Source organism: Cataglyphis hispanica, chromosome 16 (assembly GCF_021464435.1).
Source record: "Cataglyphis hispanica isolate Lineage 1 chromosome 16, ULB_Chis1_1.0, whole genome shotgun sequence".
Taxonomy (NCBI): Eukaryota; Metazoa; Arthropoda; class Insecta; order Hymenoptera; family Formicidae; genus Cataglyphis; species Cataglyphis hispanica.
The window spans coordinates 1,179,276-1,199,258 of NC_065969.1; the positions used below are offsets into that span (position 1 = coordinate 1,179,276).

General features: G+C 35.9%; 1 protein-coding gene across 5 annotated transcripts in view; it reads right to left on the minus strand.

Annotated features, from left to right (window-relative positions):
• Positions 1-893: 893 nt before the first annotated feature.
• LOC126855574 (serine proteinase stubble) overlaps positions 894-19,983 on the minus strand; it is a 50,455-nt gene continuing 31,365 nt past the window's right edge. Inside the window, exons 1-10 of one of the 5 annotated variants that reach the window (XM_050603375.1) lie at positions 17,190-18,046; positions 6,941-7,030; positions 4,507-5,369; positions 3,250-3,524; positions 2,793-2,825; positions 2,453-2,570; positions 1,710-2,233; positions 1,346-1,643; positions 1,147-1,272; positions 894-1,059 (exon numbers count right to left, since the gene is read on the minus strand). In XM_050603375.1, coding sequence (XP_050459332.1) covers positions 901-1,059; positions 1,147-1,272; positions 1,346-1,643; positions 1,710-2,233; positions 2,453-2,570; positions 2,793-2,825; positions 3,250-3,524; positions 4,507-5,369; positions 6,941-7,022 — 2,478 coding nt within the window. In that variant the 5' untranslated portion in view covers positions 7,023-7,030; positions 17,190-18,046 and the 3' untranslated portion in view covers positions 894-900. Of the gene's footprint in view, positions 1,060-1,146; positions 1,273-1,345; positions 1,644-1,709; positions 2,234-2,452; positions 2,826-3,249; positions 3,525-4,506; positions 5,370-6,940; positions 7,031-17,189; positions 18,047-19,983 lie in introns of those variants that run through there. The other 4 variants (XM_050603373.1, XM_050603371.1, XM_050603374.1 and 1 more) reach the window with 4 other exon arrangements.

A 19,983-nucleotide genomic window follows, 5' to 3' on the forward strand; every position in this document is an offset into this window, starting at 1 on the left:
CGTTCAACGAAAGAATAACTATGGATCGAGTGAAAACTTGTCCATTTTGCGCAGGTCTCTGAAGGAGGGGGAGAGAGACTAGAAAGCTCCCGAGTGTACCATATTTACAAATACGGTACCATGTCGAATAGCGTGCCACGCTCTCCCCACTTTACCCTATACGCAGATCGTGGTTATTCTCTCATTGAACGGAATATACTGATGTTACTTGTATTTAACTGAATTTATCTAATTTGTGAAATCCAGGTACCTGGATTTATTAATTAACACTAATTTTCAAACAATAAAATAGATAGTTTTTATATTATAATAAATTTATAATTGGTATATAGTATATATATAAAATATTTTCAAAACTTCGCAACTTTTTTCTTAAATATCATATTATATCCATTTTTCGAAATAAAGTGGCAAGAACAATAACGACGTTCTGTTTAATCTCTACCAAACAATATTTCTTTATCTCTTTATAACCTCAACAATCAGACTTCCGTTATTTAACTATAACCTTAAGCTAGAAAATATATATTATTTCCTTACTTTTAGATTTATATATAAATACAAATTTTCAGTGTACTGCTACAATGTACGATTGTTTTGCATATGTCGCTAGTACGTATATCCGATGATTCGATATTTCACTTCTTATGAGTATATTTCTTTGAGTATACAGCAACACCACAGATTATGTTATTTCGTGAGCGGCAGTGTAAACACAAATAAATAAATGTAAATGATAGAAGACACGTTCTCATTTGCGAGAAAAATTTAAAATGACCGACTTGGTTTCTCGATAGTGCGCAAAGCAATATTGCGAATCGCTTATTTGCGCATCGGATTTTGCCAAGTTTTCTCCTGTCATTCGTATGTCTATCATAGTCGCGTTTATCGTAGAGTAGATCAGGTGACGTTTTTCAAAATCCACGATACAAATTTGGAAATCCGCGTGCAGACGCCCGGTAAGTTGGCTTCCGCGCATCCGATCCCCCATGATATGATACCGGCCAGAAAATATCTGCCGTCCTTTCCGCGTACTTGGAGAGGGCCTCCGGAGTCACCCTGCGTGTAATGAGAGAACAATAAAAATCTTCTATAGATAAAAGCATCGTATCTAAATTAAGTGTAATTTATGGTTCGTGAGCGTACCTGACACGAATCTTGTCCGCCGGTCTCGTAACCAGCGCAAAGAAAGATGTCTGGTATAAACTCGTGTCTGCCGGCTCTTAAAAACATTGATTTGCATCTGTCGTTACTTACTATCGGCACGGAAACCTTAAAAAATGGTAAAAATGTGAGTAATGAAGAAAACTACGGCTAAAACAGATTATTCAACTTTGCAAATTACCTCTTGTAACACTGAGGGTAGTGTTCCACCTTCGCTCAATCTTCCCCAACCCGTCACCGTTGCGTTTTCCCCGATTAGGAGATCGTCTGTGGCTGGCAAACAAATGGGCGAAATGTGCGCCGCGAATGTCAAAGAGCTTTCGAGTCGTACCAGTGCCAAATCATATTCGTATGTGAAAAAGTTGTATTTGGGATGCACAACCTTCTTGGCAACGCCACGTTCCACGTAGGGCAATCGCTCTTGGACCGACGAGAAGTCATACTCGCCAACCCGTATCCGTATTTGCGATGTCAGCAAACTGAAAGTCAATAATCGAGTAACATCGATGATAATATCTCACAAAAGAAAAACGGCGACTACTCACTCGTCGACGCAATGACCCGCGGTGGCAATCCAATTCTCGTTAAGCACTGCACCGCCACACCGGTGAGTGCTCGAGAAGCCAAAAAAGGATGTCCTACGTACGGACACTTGCCAAGGCCATCGGCCGAATGGCGCATCTTTACCGCCGACAATCCGTGTCTCTGGTCGTGGAAATAACGGCGGTATTCCGCATTGCATATTCTTACTCTCGTTGGCGGCTGCGACCGTCATCACCGAACCCGTTCCCTTCTCGCTCGCCACTGTCGCTTCCTCGCGATCAGTCGAGCCTTGCATAGTGACGGCATTCGTGGAGCTAGCACTGATTGTGCTACTCCCCGCGATAGTTACTGTCATTATCGCAGTCGTCGGGTTAATTGTAGTGCGAATGGTTGTCGACATTAATGTAGTCGGTGTCGTTGTGCTCAGCATTGTGGTTTTCTTCGTTGGTCGCGGCCTAGTTGATGTTTCCAAATGGGACGTCGTTATGTAGTGTGCCGAACCCAGGGGCTTCTGATATTCGGTGCTCTACGCATAGTGCATATAATTATCTTGCATGGCGATAAATTTTTCGATTATAAATACAATATTATGTTGATAAGATATTATTATCAATTGTTCAAAATTTTAATAGAAATGTTTAAAATATAAATATATTTTTGCGATTAAACGTCAAACGTATAAAAAGATTATTAGGATATTAATATTGAGCAACATCTATCATAGAGAGAAAATACTTAGACATACTTGTAGCGACTCGGTCGGCTTGAAGCTCGGTCGCGATGGAAAACTTTCCGGTCCGTTCTGAAGAAGAGCAGGACTGTCTGTCCAGTGCGGTTTCAAGGACGGCCTTGGTGGCGTCCAGCTGTTTGACCAGAAATGAGAGTTCGTACTTGAAGACGGTATACGTACAGTCTCTGATACAGTAATTGTGGTCATTGGTTTGGATGATGACGATGACAATGACGACGGAAACAAGGATGATGAAAATGACGATATTGACGAGAACGACGATGGTGAAGATGACGATGAGGATAATGACGATGGTTTCTGTTTTGTGACGAAGACCGGTTCTGTAGTTACTTGCCAATGAGAAGTTTGTGATATGGATCCGGCTGCGCTAGAATGAAAGACGATTTTTACGTTATGTCCGATACATAATTTATGTAAAGTAATAAATGGAGATATATGTAACGGAGGATGATATTAGTGTGTGCCCATGTTGTAGCAATCGTGTATCCGTAACAGATATATTGACGTGTAAGAGATTTACATATTTTTTCAGCCCGATAAATAATATTGCTAGAAAATAATATATGTGAACTAGAAAAAATATGTAAGGTACAAATGGCTGAATCGGGAATCAAACCTTCTTCCACTTTCCGGGCAACTGCTCTTGCTTCTGAGCTATTTATTAGACTTCACCTTATGCCATTTTCAACAGTGATAAAGTATATGATTCTAGAGTGATGTTGGAATAATTGTTTTCTTTTTTTAACAAATATAGAATATTGTCTCTGATGACTTAAAGACAAGTTGCATACCTGGTGGAAGGTTGCTTGACGTAAATTGGTCTGGTGGTCGTTGTCGTCGATGTTTTCGTAGACAGCGTCCAGATGTTCGGTTTTGAGATAAAATTCGGTCTTTGATCTGCCTGACCACTTATCGAGATCGGTCGATAAGTAGTCGTTTTGACCGAAAAAAACGGCTTCGAGAAATCCGTCGATGATGGTTTCGATTGTACTGGCTTGGTTGCCCAATGTGGTCGTTCAGTGTGTATGAAATTCAAATTCGGATAGGGCTCTTTCGCTGTTTCCTGCTGAAAAAGCAATATTTCATTAAACTCGATGGTGCTTTTATTGCGCAAAGAATAGATTGCTATTAGCCGTGATGCTTTGTAGTATTAAAGAACTTGTATTAGCCATTATCTTTTTAGTATCTTTAATCAATTTGCGCAAAATAAAAAAAAAGGAGAAATACATAAGACCATGTGTGCGCGAATGTGATGTGGACGCACGAACGAGTGTGCCGCAGAAAGTTGAGCGCGAAGTGAGACGGATGAGGGACAGACACACCCACGAGTATCGAAACGCAATTAATCCTAGAACGATTATAATATGTACACTTGTCACAAGACAGAATACGCGTGTCACACGACTGTAATCGTAATTCGCACGCGGCGGATGAACAGCGATAAATCGTCTGTCTCGGAATAACTCCGGTAATCACACAACGGCACTGAAATATATGAATATTTCTCCACGAAACCGAATTTCTATAATCATTAAAATAGCGTACACGTGTCGATTGTTCTTAGCGGAATGCCCCGAGTTCGGCTGTCGGTTCGCTTTTATAAAGTCGTCTCCTTCTCGAAGGATCCAGAAGGCTCTCAAAATTCGCTCATTTCCGCCGACCGTTTTTATGTGACTTGTTTGTTACAATTTTGTCTCTGGATCCTTCGCAAAGGGCAGCGACGTTTATTTTGTATCGTGCCTTTTCGCTCGGTCGCGAATAACATGATCTCGAACACCAAGATATCCATGATTTCAATTATTTCTATCTTTATATAAAATACATATTCTATTTTTATATAAATAATTTAAATTTTTTTAATCAGGATTAACTCAAATCAACTAAAATTAAAATTATCTTTGAAAAATTAGGCGAATACAATTGTTCCAAGAAAAACTAGTTATGACGATATGGAGAAAATTATAACAAATATTAACATATGTATCATTAAAAAAATAATTTTTGAATTATTTCAATAATTAATGAGTTCAAAGTGAAAGAGTTTTTACGTTTTCAATGACGGAATTGACATTCGGCCGATTTATCGTCTCCTGCACGTTGAGATCGATGTCGCCGGTCTTCCCATCATCCGGTCTCGATTCAGATGGTCTCTGGTTGTTCGGTTTACCCGGTTTGGCCGGCTTGCTCAAGCCAGCGACCTCGTCATCCGCGTGCTCCTTTCCCGGCAAACGTACTATTAGTGTATTATGGGTCTCCAGTTTGTCCTTGAAGTCCAATTGACTTTGAACGGACAAAGGTTTCTCGCTCGTGACTCCCTCGTTCGGTCTCGTCTTCTGATGATGAGAGTGACTACCGTGATGACTTCCGGGTCTTTTTGTTTCTTGCGGCTTATCTTCCGTCCACGTGCTCAGAGAGGATGCGGAGGCAGACACCGCGGGGGTCTGCAGCCTGTCAACGTCGTGCTCGGACGTCGGTTTCGCGTGCGGCCTCTTCTGCAGAGGTCTCGCGTGCGAATACGGTTTTAACGGTCTGGTCGAACTTTGAGACCCTGAAAGTTGATGGAAATTCGGTTTCATGGTGCTCGATCCTGCGCTCCAACTCGAGAGAGAGGAGGTCGACGTGGTCAATCTGGTGGTCTCATTTGACACCGAGCCAAACAGAATTGGCCTGAGTGTACTCGTAGTTGTATTGCCGTGCTGTTGCTGTTCCTGCTGCTGCCGTTGAGGATGGTGAGACGCACTTATCGTGTTTACCGTCGTGTTGTGGACGCAACAACTGCCGAACATGAATGTGTCCACACACACGCCCACGTGCGTTCCCTCGGACTTGATGCACTCCCACACGAACATGCACGTGCCTTCTTTGCTCTCCGAACCAGGCACTTTACAGGGTTTTGGACTGATTTTGTAACCTGCACATATATGAGAGGTGCTATTCTTTAATTGTTTCATATTTCCAACAACCGATAAAGAAAGAAAGAGAGAGAGAGAGAGAGAGAGAGAGAGAGGGGAGGAAGGAAAGAGAGTCTTAAAAATCGCGATGTTTTTTTTCAAGACCAAATTACAAATATCTGTGCATTGTATACTGTCAAATCTGTAATTCCTTAATCTCACGCTTGCGTTACATTTTTCGCGTCGATATTGATCATTACACGCGCGTTGAAACATTCATAATTGACAAATTTAATGACTAATTTCGCGAAAACCGACGTTTCTGTTCATGCGCTTGCTTCGAAAGAATTGGGAAAGGAAACTTCGGGCGACGAGATAACATACATTAAATTTGATGGATGCGCTAAAAGAATAAATATCGCATGATGTCCTGTCGCGCTGATAGGTCATGTGTGTCGCGCACTTGACAATTAGACTGTCTTACATGTCTTACATACACAAGATCTATCTCGCCGAGTCTATCAAACCGGATGAAAGTGTACCACTTGTCGAAGAACGCGTGTTTGTGAGAAATCGCGTAAAAAAAAATGAAACTTAATTGCTGAAAGGAGTATGTACATATATCTGGGCCCGTGTCATTAACCGAGTCATGGCAAGACTCGGGTAACGTGAATTACGACCGCGATGTAGCTTCACGAGTCGCTTTCTCCGCTTTGGAGACTGACACGATCCTGTCAGTCCGCGCCACGCTTGCATTATGTTATAGAGGGAAGTTCACAAAGATTTTTTTTTCTTTACGCAGCACATTTTCTTTTCCGTCGACGTTCGCGTTCGGCTTGAAAGATCGATGTAATTGTTCCGTTCTCGATACTTTCGTCGTGAGACGAGGGCGATGAGGTCTCGTTACGAAAATTACAGATTGTGAAAGTTGGCATTATGCCGCTAGATATTTCCAATTTGTTAGTCTGACAGTGAAGTCATCGTGAGTGCGATCCGATTTGAAATGTATTCTCTTTCCATACGCGAAACGCGTCTATTTCTTCGGGCAAAAATCACAGCTGATCTTTGCCGATTGGCTGCGTGCAGCCAATTCGTGAAGTGATAAAGAGGTAAAAATAAAGGAAAGCTTTCTTTTGGATTTTGAAGCTTCCTTTCGATTGGAAATTCATCGAAAACAAAAAAAGAAAGTAGCATCTTCTTTTGCTTTTCTTTTCTCACGCTCATGAACGATCGACTGCACCTTGGCCGAGTTCAATTAAGCGTTACACATTTTTAAGAAGACAGTCTTCTGGCGAAAAAAGGAGTTACGTGAAGGCAGGATGGAAGCGAAGAAAAATGAAGAAAAATGAGAAAGAGAAAAGAGAGAGAAAAAGGAGAGAGAGAAAGGAGGGAGGGAGGGAGAGAGAAGGAGAGAGAGAGGAAGGAGGGAAAGAGAGGGAGGGGAAGAGAGAGACGATAGCTATAAACTTTCGAGCTTTGCTCGAAAGTATACACGAAAAAGATGAGAAGAGAAAACACCAGAGAATTACAGAAAGATGCCGCGAATACTGACAAGAAGCGCGTTTAAATCACCAAAAGGCATATTACTGACTGTGACCTCGATTCAGCGTGCTGAGAGACCTGGCGATGCCCGACCACCAGAGAATCGTGGCCATATAACCGATCCACCGCATCCTGATCCCTGAAAACAAAGATGTCATTGATTATTCGGTTTCGATTATTTATTGTCAGACGTGTCAGTTTTAACTAGTGTTTTCCGAGAACGATCGGTAACCAGTCTAGCGCTCTGCTACTAGACTGTAGTTCTATCTTTGTTTCTATCAAGTGTTCTGTCAAAGAAGAGCGCATGTGTAAGCATCTACGTTTACATCTACTCTTTCGTCCTGTCTATTGTCTATTGTTCTGCTACGTGTGCGCGCGCTCCTTTCTAATTCACTTTCCCGTTGTTGATGCATGTTTTTCGCGTTAACCCTTTTCAGAAACACACGAGATGTATTTCATCTCACATGCACATATGCATATATTTATATACACATAACGCGCTTTTTCTCTCATTTTCAGTGAAACTACGAGTAAGTAAATCATTACGAGTGTATCACACAGATAGCGATATCGCGCAACTTTACAATTTCTCTATAAACATCACTTCGCAAGCAGTTTCAATTTACGTAATATTACTCTGAAAGACAGAATCATTCGGAATATTAAATGCGTCTTTCCAATCCTCGCAGCATGTTTATATCGATTTATCTTATTTGGAAAGTGATGAGAGGCAAAAATAAAAAGTTAAAATAAAATAAAATTCACAATATTTGATCAAAGATTGTTTAAAATTCGATACTTCTCATCGCGTGATTTATGTTATACGATTTACGTTACGTGATTTATATTAAGATAACTTATGTTAAGAAATTTAGAGTGAAAATGGAATATAGATGCATAATTAGTAACTTTTACTTCAAAGATATGCATTTCGGATTTAAAAATATCTAGATCTGCGATATAAATGAAATTAAAATAAATCTGATAACTTATTCTATTTCTACACTTCAAATTTAATTGATGATTAAATTAATTAGTATATTAATAAAACATCAGATTTAAAAAACGTATTCTCTTACTAATTTATATTTGTAGAATTTGTAGACTCGGTGAATGCTCAGCAATAGTGTTATATAAAAACTTTCAAGATATTTCTTTGTACGAAAAATTTCTCATTTCTAATCTATCATTCCGCTGATAATAATCTGAGATCGGCGATGGTATTTCAATGACACGACAGGTATCATCGAACGCGAAGCTAAGATATATCGTAAGGAACAAAAAAACTACCCTGGTCCGTCCTGTCACCGAATTCTGGTCCCACATTCCAGGTCATCGATGCAGTGTCTCGCTTTCGAATATTCGATCGAGGATACTGTCATTTTGAACCTGTCTTGTCATCTTGGTTGTGATTATCTTCACCAATGTTATACATCTTCTGAATGTTCTCTTTGCGTTCTTACAAAGAGATGTGTATTTTTTTTTATTGACATTTTTTTTATTAACATGAAATTTTTTTGTTCAAGTAATACAGAACTCTAAGAGACGTCTGTACAGATTTAAAGAATTTGTGCGAAAAATCTACTTTTTAGATTTTTTTTACAAAGTTATTCAGATATTTGTATATTATATGCCACAGTCCTGTTATTTTCGTTTATTATCCGTCTTGTAATTATTTTCAAAGAACATTTTCTTATGTAAAATTCAATTTTTTGTGATTTTCTTGAAAACGGCGAATTTCGAATGTAGTTCTCGAGCATAATTCTCTATTCAACATGTCGCATATTGCGCAACTTTTGCGGATATAGACTCGGATAACTTTTTCGATATCTCAGAAAAGATAGATGCTCATGTCGGATATTCTAATAAATGGATATTTCTTTTCCCGTCAGATATTCATAGATATCTACATGTATATTTAAATACTAAATTTTTACGTAATATAGATAAGTTATAAAAAAATTTTACATATCTTTTTGAAACAATATATATATACTTAAACTAAAATCTATGAAACTCTTTGCTTTTTTTAATTAGATTCTTTAATATTATGCTAATTATTGCATACTTTAAAAAAATCATGTTTTTTTGATTATTTCTAAAAATAATTTCAAAACTCTTTATTCATTTGAAAAAGGTAACAAAATAAATCTGATAATTAAATAACAAACCATATTAATTAATTATTTGTAGAGAGTTTATTAGCTATAACTTTTTAACAAAATATTTCCGAACCTATGTTTATAAAAATTTTTTTCAAATTCAATTTTCTATAAGATTCTAAAACTTCATTGACCTGACTTGGAACACCATATATATTCTAATATAAAAGATGCTTTATGCATTATAAGACAAAAAAATTGATTTTGGCGCAACAGTATGTATGTTAGGCCATAGTCTCTCTAAACTGCCGTTCTAAAATCGGGTCTATGAAGTCTTTTCTACATGCTTGGAACGCGGTGTTCGCATCGAAGGCCGCTCTGGGACAAGGTCAAGAAGCAGAATATAGAACTGTCGCTGGCTAGCCGGCCGCGACTCTTCGTTTACTGCCACCGGTAGCTGCGGTCGCTGCCACTTGAGGCAGAACATGTACCAAGGACGAGCAAGAAGAGGTGCTGGATGACCCAGTGATCGCGGATTTCAAATCGCGCTTATCGATTCTTCCTCATCGTGACCGCTATAGTCATGTACAATAATACAAAAAGAGCCACGCCATCAATAGCGGATCATCCATTAGCCGCAATACGTCTGAGGCCTCGCGTGTTGAAGCTGCTTCACAGAAGCAAGTGTGCAATTTTTTCATGACAATTAATATCAATTTTTAATTTTTTGATGGAAAGTATGAATAATTTATATAAGACATTTTTGGGCCTTAGATTTAAATAAAGTGATTTAAATAATAATTTATATATATATATATATATATATATATATATATATATATATATATATATATAAGCACATACGAGAAGAGCGGGAGAGAAGTAATCAAATTATCCAACTCTTAATCTGCCATTACAAAAAAGAAGAAAAAACATCATTATATCGCCGTTTTAATAAAATGAATAAATATTAATGAAGTCTCGTGTGATTTACAGCCGTAATTGTCAAACGGTCAATATGACCGTTTTATAAATCTTAATCATTCAATTTTCACGTAGACTTTGATCATATATTTACTAACATTGGACTAAAAGGTGAATCGTCCAAGTATATGAGTCCATTAACATTGATGGTCGTGACACGATTTCATAATACCCGCAGAATCTTCTCGCTGTTGACTTCTCAGTTCCCAGGCACGTGCCTCATGACGCGTGAGATGTATACACTATTTGAAGGAGACACCGTATAAATCAAACGTACCTAACTCTTCATGCTCTTTATGCCAGAATACACGCAAACGATGTATCGCAAAATAAACAATTTTTACGGATTTTTGCTTTCTCATAGAGGAAGGTTTGTTTTTGTGAAAAAAATTTTTTTTTCAAATTTTGATGTCAATGTGTTCAGAATGTTTTAAAACATCAAAAAAACATATTTTTACAAAATGTCCGTATGTGTGTATGTGCACAAAAAGGACATGATTGGGTGTAACTGCCATAAATTTTGAGATAACGGACTTCTCTTTATATAAATAAAGTATTACTAAAGATTGATTGATATTGACTTAGCTAAAATCGATGAAAGGGTTTATTTTTTTTTACATTTTGAATTTTTCAGAAAAAAAGGATGTTGTTGCACTAATTTCTGCATATTTTGAGATATCTAATTATTTTCATGAGAATAGAATATTAAAGGATGGTTAATATTGAATTTGATGAGAATTGGTGGAAAGATTTATTTTTTATGAAATTTTGAATTTTTTAATAAATGTCTAATAAACTTCGTTCTAACTTCCACAAATTTTGAGATATCGGGCTAAATATTTTTACATAAATAGAATATCATTAAAGGATGGTTGGAATTTGATGAGAATTTGTGAAAAAGTTCATATTTTATAAAATTTTAAATTAAAAAAAAATGTGATTGCTTTAATTTCCACAAATTTTGAGATGTCGGACTAAATATTTTTCCATGAGACATTTTTATTAATATTATGAAGGAAAGGAAATAAAATTATAAGAAAGCAATATGCAAGTTTCTAATTTGCACAATTTTTTACTTGGTTCAGTATGTACATTATGTTTTCAATATATATTTTACTCTATAATATAATCACATGTTTTTAGTTAATTAAAGTTAATGCTAACAACAAGCTAATAATTAGAATAATGTGATTTAAAATGCAATCATGTTCAAGATGTCCACATGAATTTTGTATAGAAATTCTTTGATTTTCCTCATTTTTCAGGTTTTTTTTTTGCTCAAAGTCCAAGATAAAGAGATTTTTTTAGACATTTTTTTGGATGCAAATTTCTAAAATAAGTTTTTTTTTTTAAATATATTGTATGCGTTTTCTAATATTTCTCACTCATGCAGAGAAAAAATAAAGAGCCATTTTAATTTCAAGTAACAGATTTCAAAATGTATAGAAAAAACTGACTAGCTTTCGTAAAATAAACATTTTTCACTACTTTTATTTCTTGTCAACTAAACAAAAATACAATAAAAAAATATGTATTATGTTTTAAATCATTTCTCTCTCACACGCAGACACACACACACACACAGACACACACACACACACACACACACACACACACACACACACACACACACACACACACACACACACACACACACACACACACACACACACACACACACACACACACACACACACACACACACACACACACACACACACACACACATACACACAACTTGATCAATCGGTAGATTGGCGACTGCTTACAATATAAAAACAAACTTATCAAAAAGAGAGAGAGAGAATCGTTTTCTTTTTCTTTAAATTCTCTAAATTCCAATAAAATTTCATTCTTACATTTTTCTAGCAAATATAAAAAAAATCCGTGATAATTCTATGTTCTCCATATTTTTCCAGGGAGTATGCACCCTGATGTAAATACAACAAATATAATATGTAATCAATAAATATTAAATTAATCATAGATAAAATAACAAACAAAATAGACATACGGAAGCAATTCAATATCAAAAATTGCAACGAGAGAAGGTACGATGAATGAGGTTGAATGCAATAAAAACGGCACGAATCTCTCGTCCCAGGATAAAAGACAAGAACGTGTCCATTGTCTAAAGTTATTTCGCATCCACGAGAACTTGTCGAGAAAAACGTTCAGTGTGCGATAACCGCATTCCCGACGCACGTCACTGTCCAAAGAAATATTCCGTAACGACTAGCGGTCATCATAGTTACTCGTCTCCTCTCATTTCTGCTTAATCGTTCTCATCCGACAGCAAATGGATCTCGAGATTCTCGTTCGTAACAAGTTCGCGCGATCTATACGCGTTTCCATTTGGCCGCATGCCTCTTGCATCAAAAATAAATGTTTAGAAAAAATTTCAAAGCGCATGAAAAGAAGATTCAAACCAAAAGCATCAATTTTTAAATCTTCTTATAGTAAAAATAAATTTTTCATCTTATTAATTACTCAGAATTTACTCTATTTTCAAAAATTTATACCAAAAATCTAATTTTGATGCTTATTTATTAACCTTTGATGTACGGCTTTGTAAAATGAGTATCAAATTTACTAAAATTAGGTATCAGATTCCTGTATTATTCTCACTTCTGGTCCACAAAATAACAAAAATAATTACAATTTAATTATGCTTGAGAATTTTCTTCTAACTTTAAAAATTTTTAAAAATAAAGAATATCAAAAAATACCATTAAATTATAAAAATCAAAATTAATCTGTTTTAAAATATTCGAACGCAACTGATTAAACAAATGCGAAGTAGTAATCAGCCACATTCATTAAAACTGATTACTGACACTGTAAAAAAAATTAATTTATTTTCCATGCTATGTTTTGTTTGAAGAAAACTGGCACTATCTTTCAAAATTACCAAAAAAGAAACATTTACAAAAATATTGATTTTTTGAACTCAGTTTCTTTCATCAATTTTTAAAATCTCAGTTTTTTAAATCTCTATTTATACGATTTGCGTTTCTCTCTACAATAAATGAAAAAAATACGATACATGTACAAATCAATTATACAAATTATAAATTCGTAAACTTCACATGATATAAATTCACGAATAAGAAAGTATTTAAGAAAAATCGTGTTATATTAATTTATATTATTTTTTCTTTTTTAAATAACACCTTTACAATATTCTTGTGACGTTTCGTATCTACAAAATATCTCCTACAATATTTTCCTCTTAAAATAATTTCACTCTTCGAGAATTGCGGTAGTCTTTTGCTCGGGAGTGCGGTATCATGATTGTTTTATTTCAATTGATACGGGTGAATGGTTAGCAAATGCGACGAAATAAAATCGCGGCAAACTCGGACGGCGAGCTGAGATTCAGGAGAATCTCTTCTCAACCGTGCGTGAGCGCCCTTCCATGTGAATTAGGCTCCTCACGGCGCTTTAATTCCCGAGTAATTTAATTTATGTCTTTCCTGGGTACGTTCGAGCGGCGTTGGCAAGTTTAATGAGCGGGCGTAACAGTTCCTCCAGCGAAGGAAATGGACGATGATTAGGGGGAGTAACAGAATGCTTGCCGAGTAAGCTCCTTCGCGGCTACGTAAGAATATTCGGTGTGTTGCTAAGGAAGGTTTCCCCAAGTTTCTCGAGATGCGATTTCTTTTGCTTATAAAAGCGCGATTACAAACGCGATGACGTATGGATTATACGGGCAGCATGATGATACTAACTCACACACGGTTATGCACAAATTGCAGATATGCATAACAAAACGCAACGATCGATGTATGTATGCGTGCGATGGCGCGTGAATTGGAGCAAATCGGAACGACGAGAAACCACGTCGTCTCTTTTACTTTACGCGGTAAAGTAGCCAAGGCGAGCATATGGACGATGAACCGGCCGGCAAACGATCATCGACGTCTGACGTACGCAAACGAGTATGCAGGATGTCCCATATAAATAGGGCACATACAAACTGATACTATCGTATCTTATCATAAAAAAATAAGTATCTTTCTCCTCGGACAAAATTTTCGGAAATTCATCGTTTTCAAAATCTCATTTTTTAATTATAGTAAAAATAAATATTTCTTCATATAATAAAAATTATAATTTTCAAAATTAATTATTTTAAATTTTAATATAAAAAAATATTTATTTGTAGATAAAAAATTATTTATTAAAATAAAGAAAACTTGTGTTTTCGAAACAAAATTAAAAAATGTGTTTTTAAAGATAGTATTTTAATATAAGAATAAAAAAATGAATTTTTTTTTATTTGCAAATAAAAACATATTTTGCTTTTATTTTATATTTTGTTAATCAAATATATTTGCTGCTTGATTGAAATAATTAATTCCTTTGTAAGTATTTAAATAAATAATTGTTTTAATAAAAAAAAAAATTATTTGGATTCAATATATTTATTTTTCAGTGTACTTCAGATGCATCTGTTGTTTTTTCGTATAAAAATTTGAACAATTCTTTGCGAATTTCTTTCTATTTTCTTCGTGTAAACAATTTGATAATTCTGTTATAATTAAATCTAATATTTATATTTTTGTAATAAAATATTTGGAAAATTTTTATTTGATTTGACAAAGACACTCACATATATACATTCTCTCTCTCTCCCTCTCTCTCTCTCTCTCTCTCTCTCTCTCTCTATATATATATATATATATATATATATATATATATATATATAAAAAACATATTTTGCCGAAAAATTTGTTTTGTCAATTTAAATAAATATTCCATAAAAATGTAAAGGACAGATTAAAACAGAATTTTTAAAACGAAAATTTCTGAAGAATCAAGAAACGAATCAACAAGCAAATGTATGCATTCGATACATTAAGAAATAGCTATGTATTTCCGGAAATTTTAATCAAAAAGGTGCTTAATTATTTGACAAAAAGTACTATTTATCTGTAATCTGATATTCTGCAGATACCAGACAATACCGCGATGCATGCATATTAATCTATCGCGCGATAGAAAATGTGATAACATTTTAGCATTGCGATAAAGTGTCATGTGTGTGCGTGCGATTCCACACGTGGGTAGGATATGACGGACGATATTGAAAAAATGCAACTTCCATAATCCAACCATCCCGTTGCGCGGAGGAAATCGATCGAGAAGCACTGTGGCCAGTTTGATAAAAGCGCACGAGGAATAGACGAACAGTCGCGCCACGCTATTGCCGGCACCAGTCTAAGTTCACGATGATGCCAATCGGATCCGAAGACTACTCGAAGGAGGTATATATCGACTGTGCCCAAAGCAGTCGATTATAATGATGTTGTAAGAGAATTTTATGCGAAGTGAGCCCTCGAAGTTAGCTCGAGTTTTAACAAAATGTCAACTCAAATCTTGTAACAAAAATTTCTCGAAAATTACTTGATTTCTTCCAGATGTTGTTATTTAAAATTCCAGGCAAAGAAAATATTTTAATGATTTCTTGATGCAACTTTTTAAAATAAATTTCTTTTTTTATTGTACGTTTCTACTCTAATATGTTCTTCACTCATACGAAAAAAAAAAAAAAACAGAGCCACTTAAGTTTCAAGTGCTAAATTTGTGAATGCACTGAAAATAATTGATTAACTTCAGAATATAAAATAAGTATTTTTTATTATGTAACGCTTTCATTTTTTCATTACTAAAAATTACGAAAAAATATACTGTATATTCAATACTTTAAGACATTCAGAGAGAGAATTGTTTTTTAATTTTCCGATCAAATTCTGATGATGAGAATTGAAATGAGAATTTTCTGATTTTTCCAGATATAAAAAAAAAATCCCTGGAATCATAGATGTTCTCTTTCAAGGAGTATGAAATACAAGGAGGATCTTTTTCAAGGAGTGGATACTCAGTTTAAATATCGTACAGAAAAACTTGTTAATTACTCGAGCTTAATTCTTTTCTAATCATATAGTATATTATTGCTTATTATATATAGTATAAGAACCTTGAAAGAATCAAAAGACTTTTAATAAGTGCAGGAAAGATCAATGTAAACAAGCTGTTAATGCAGAAGAGAAACTCGCTGACGTCTGTAAATCAGACGACGAATGACGGACGCGACGAGTAGTGTTCCGGAAGTATGACAACGGTAATGGATAACTGGAAATCGCGCGTCCCATCGACACTACGGAACGTATTTACGACACACATGCAAGCACGCGCGCGCGCGCGCCGTCTCGCAGAGATAGGCGAAGATATCGACGGTAGCTCTCGACAGAAGTCACGTTCGACATCGTGACGGTATTTTGAACGACTGTCGGAGATCATAGCAGCTGCGCACAGAGATCACAGCAGCCGTAACACTTTAACGCCTCCCGATCGTGTGGCTACCCACAATGCGACCCTTTCTGTAGTCGAACTTGACATGAACTCGTCGAGTCTCGGTCACTGACTGAGGATTACTCACACACAACACATCTTTGATGTGTCGTAAATAAGTGCTGCAGTTGACTAAAATATATTATATATTTTGTTTAATCTGCGATCTCATGTAATTGATCGTGATATCGATCGATTAATTATAATCATTGCTATTTTCAAAAAGCAATATAATATTTATAAAATACGTGTATGTGTGTATGTGTGTGTGTGTGTGTGTGTGTGTGTGTGTATCTTGTAATATTAACAATATATATATATATATATATATATATATATATATATATATATATATATATATATTGTTAATATTACAAGAGTGATTGTTGATGATGATCACATACAAAATGTTTCAAAACTACCAGATATTTTTTTGATAGCGGATTCTCTGGCTAATTTAGAGACGATTTTTCCTTAACGAAAATAATCTAAATAATTTTTGAATTATAAATAATTAAAAAAAAATTTTTTTCTCAAACTAAATTTTTTATACAGTTAAAAAAATTTCAATTTTTAGTTAATCCCAAGTGAAGGTTACATCAATAGAATTTTAATTTTAAACTCAATTACAAAAATATAAAAAATTGGAAGTTTACAAAATATAATGGTTCTTTTCGTTATCTTCGCTAAAAAAAGAAAATAAAAAAATATCAAAAAAGATATCCGGTAGTTTTAGAGGACTTTCTATATATATAATTAATTTGATAAAAAAATAAAAAGGCAACTATCAAGTAGAAAGATACATGTATTTCTTAGCTGTAATTCGGACTGCTATTTTCTAAATGAAAATATTACCTTCGTTCGTTCTCAAAAGACCAAGTTGGTCCGCGAGGTATATAGTAAATCCTCGAGTCTTCGTCTAATCACTTCATCCGCGCTCACTTCGACTCGATGTATCCTCGCGATTCATCTCGTATCCCGGTACGCAACGACAACCACGGATTTTCGACGGGAACGAACAGGATCGTGCGATAGAAAAGCCACCATCGTGATTCATCGTGATTCACGATGTGGACCAACCAATTTCTTAGCGCCGCCCGCTGGGCGATTCGTCGAAAATCAGTTCTTCATCTTGGTGAAATTTTAATATATCAAATGCACTTAAAAAAAATTTCGATATACTATTTTTAATAAATTATGAAGATTCGAATGACGGTCTCTGAAATAGGCTCTTCGATTGTGTTAATATCAGATGGATCGATTAAATAGATCTCGAGATGGCTGATGATCGCCTGATCCTCGTCCGTTGGATTAGAAGCGCACGGTGCAATCGTTTGGAAAGAAAAAAAGATTCAACGATGACAACGAATTCTTTTACAGCACACCGACGAGTATGTAAATAACTTGGAAAATAATGTCTGTCATTTAATTTCGTACACGTGCATTATTCTGTGTATCACCCGATGAATGATCAACCCCTACAATTATTGGGCGCGCAATTAGTGCATAGTTTCTCCTCGATTTTACGGCTCGTGATCTCTTCTAATCAAGTTGAATCGAAGTATCATTTACACAAATTGGAGTTTGTGGTCGGGGCAATGTAAAACGTCAAACTTGCAACGAGTACGGGGACGAGAAATTCGATCGTCGCGATGCGCGAGGTCAGAGTAGAATAGCGGGTCGACGAAACCGAATGGTTGAGGTTTAGCCGTGACGGACGTCGGGCTGGTACTGAACGGCTTAACCGGTATATACAACCACTGACCGTCATCATCGCAGCCATCACCGGTCTCTCCCTCTCGTTCTTTCTCTCTACTCCTGTTTTTCTTTCCCGCCTTTCTCTCTCTCTCTCTCTCTCTCTCTCTCTCTCTCTCTCTTTTTCTTTCTTTTTTCTCTTTCTCTTTCTTGTTCGCCATCTTCTTCCGTGCCGTCCGCACCGCGTCCTCGTCCACCGCTAACTATTATCGCCACCGTCGTCATACTCGACCTTCTTCCACAAATATAGATATATATACATATCCCTTATGGCAGCGCCCTATCTCGCCTTCCGAGTATTCGCAAGGTTACCGATTGAAAATCGGACGTCAAAATCGGACATGCGCGCGAAAATCAGATCGGATACTATACTATGAAGATACATTATTAATTTTTGTGTACATGTAATTATATGTAAGCCTGCAGATTGAAGGGAAAATATAGCACGCTATTAAGACATACGATAAAAATCCGCTATATAGCGTGCGTTTGATTATTGACTATTTTTAAAATATAATAGAAGTGGCACATGAGCAGAATGCAAACATGGACGGGTGTATATATATAAATTGGACACGCTTGGCCAATTAAAAATGAGGCTTTTTGACTAATCAATCGTGCTGATTACTCTAGGCACTAGTCGATATGAATGATTGGGTCCAATCGAACAATGTTCATCTAAACAAATCTCTCTCAGCGCAAACATGTGAATGTTGCAACAATGATTCTGGAAACTTTATGTGAAAAAATGCCCGTTTGTTAACTACATTGTTTGACATGTAAATAAAAATTAATAGAGGAGATAAAGCTCCATTTTTCTTTGTGGCAAACTAGCAATTACAAAGGTGTGAATAGAAAAAAACAAGTCTTGCACAATGGATAATTGAAATAAACGATTTAATTATATGGAATAGATGTGATGCAATTCTCCAAATTCTTCCCTATAAATATTGATTTTGTGAATCCACTTCTTCTTTAGCTTTAAAACCATTATTAACAATAGCAATACCTCTGTGTCCCTTCATTTGGGTATCTTGTAAAAAAGTATAGCGAAAAAAACAATATATTACGATAATATCTGATATGTAAAAATATTTATATCTTATTTAGTTATAATATCGCATAATAAAAACATAGCTCCATATAGTACCTCAGTCTTAACGGGAAGAACAGAGATATAGCGGAATGTCCAATATCGCGAGATACATAGGCGCATCTCCAGGAAGAAGGAAGGGTGGCAGGAGCTCCTGCGTTACCTTCAGCTTCGTTACCGTTATGCCACCGTTTAAGGGAGAGAAATTATTTTCATTATTAATAAGTTATAGAGCCCAATATTGTACATATATACGATAAAACGCCATGTCTCGTCGCGTGACTCATTTGAGCAGATTTACATGATTATTTTCTTCACGGGCATTACAATGTGTCGCTGTGCCATTACGCTGCTCTCTTACATTCTCCATTTTTGATATTAATGAATTAAAAGATTTCTAATGATACAAGAATTAGAGATTAATAATGATACAACAAGTGCTGTGTACAATAATGCGTGCGATGTATATCTACACCTCATCATCATATATTGTTCTCGAAAACATATATATTATATTTAAGTAAGACTTTACTTAAAATCTGAAGTGATTGTGGCACACTTAGCAATAAAAAAAAAAAAATTAATGCATTACAAAAAAGACGTGTACAATCCAGTGACGGATTGAGAAGCGTGAACCCGATTTCGGAAACGTGGACGTATATACACGAGGCACCGTTTTCTTCATCTCGCCTCGAAGACCCGTAGAAATCTGTGGTTGTGTGGCGTGGCAAGAAACGAGAATGCGGCACGAGACGCTGCTAAAAGCCGACCAATACAGAGAGCAAGAGAGAAAACTCTGAT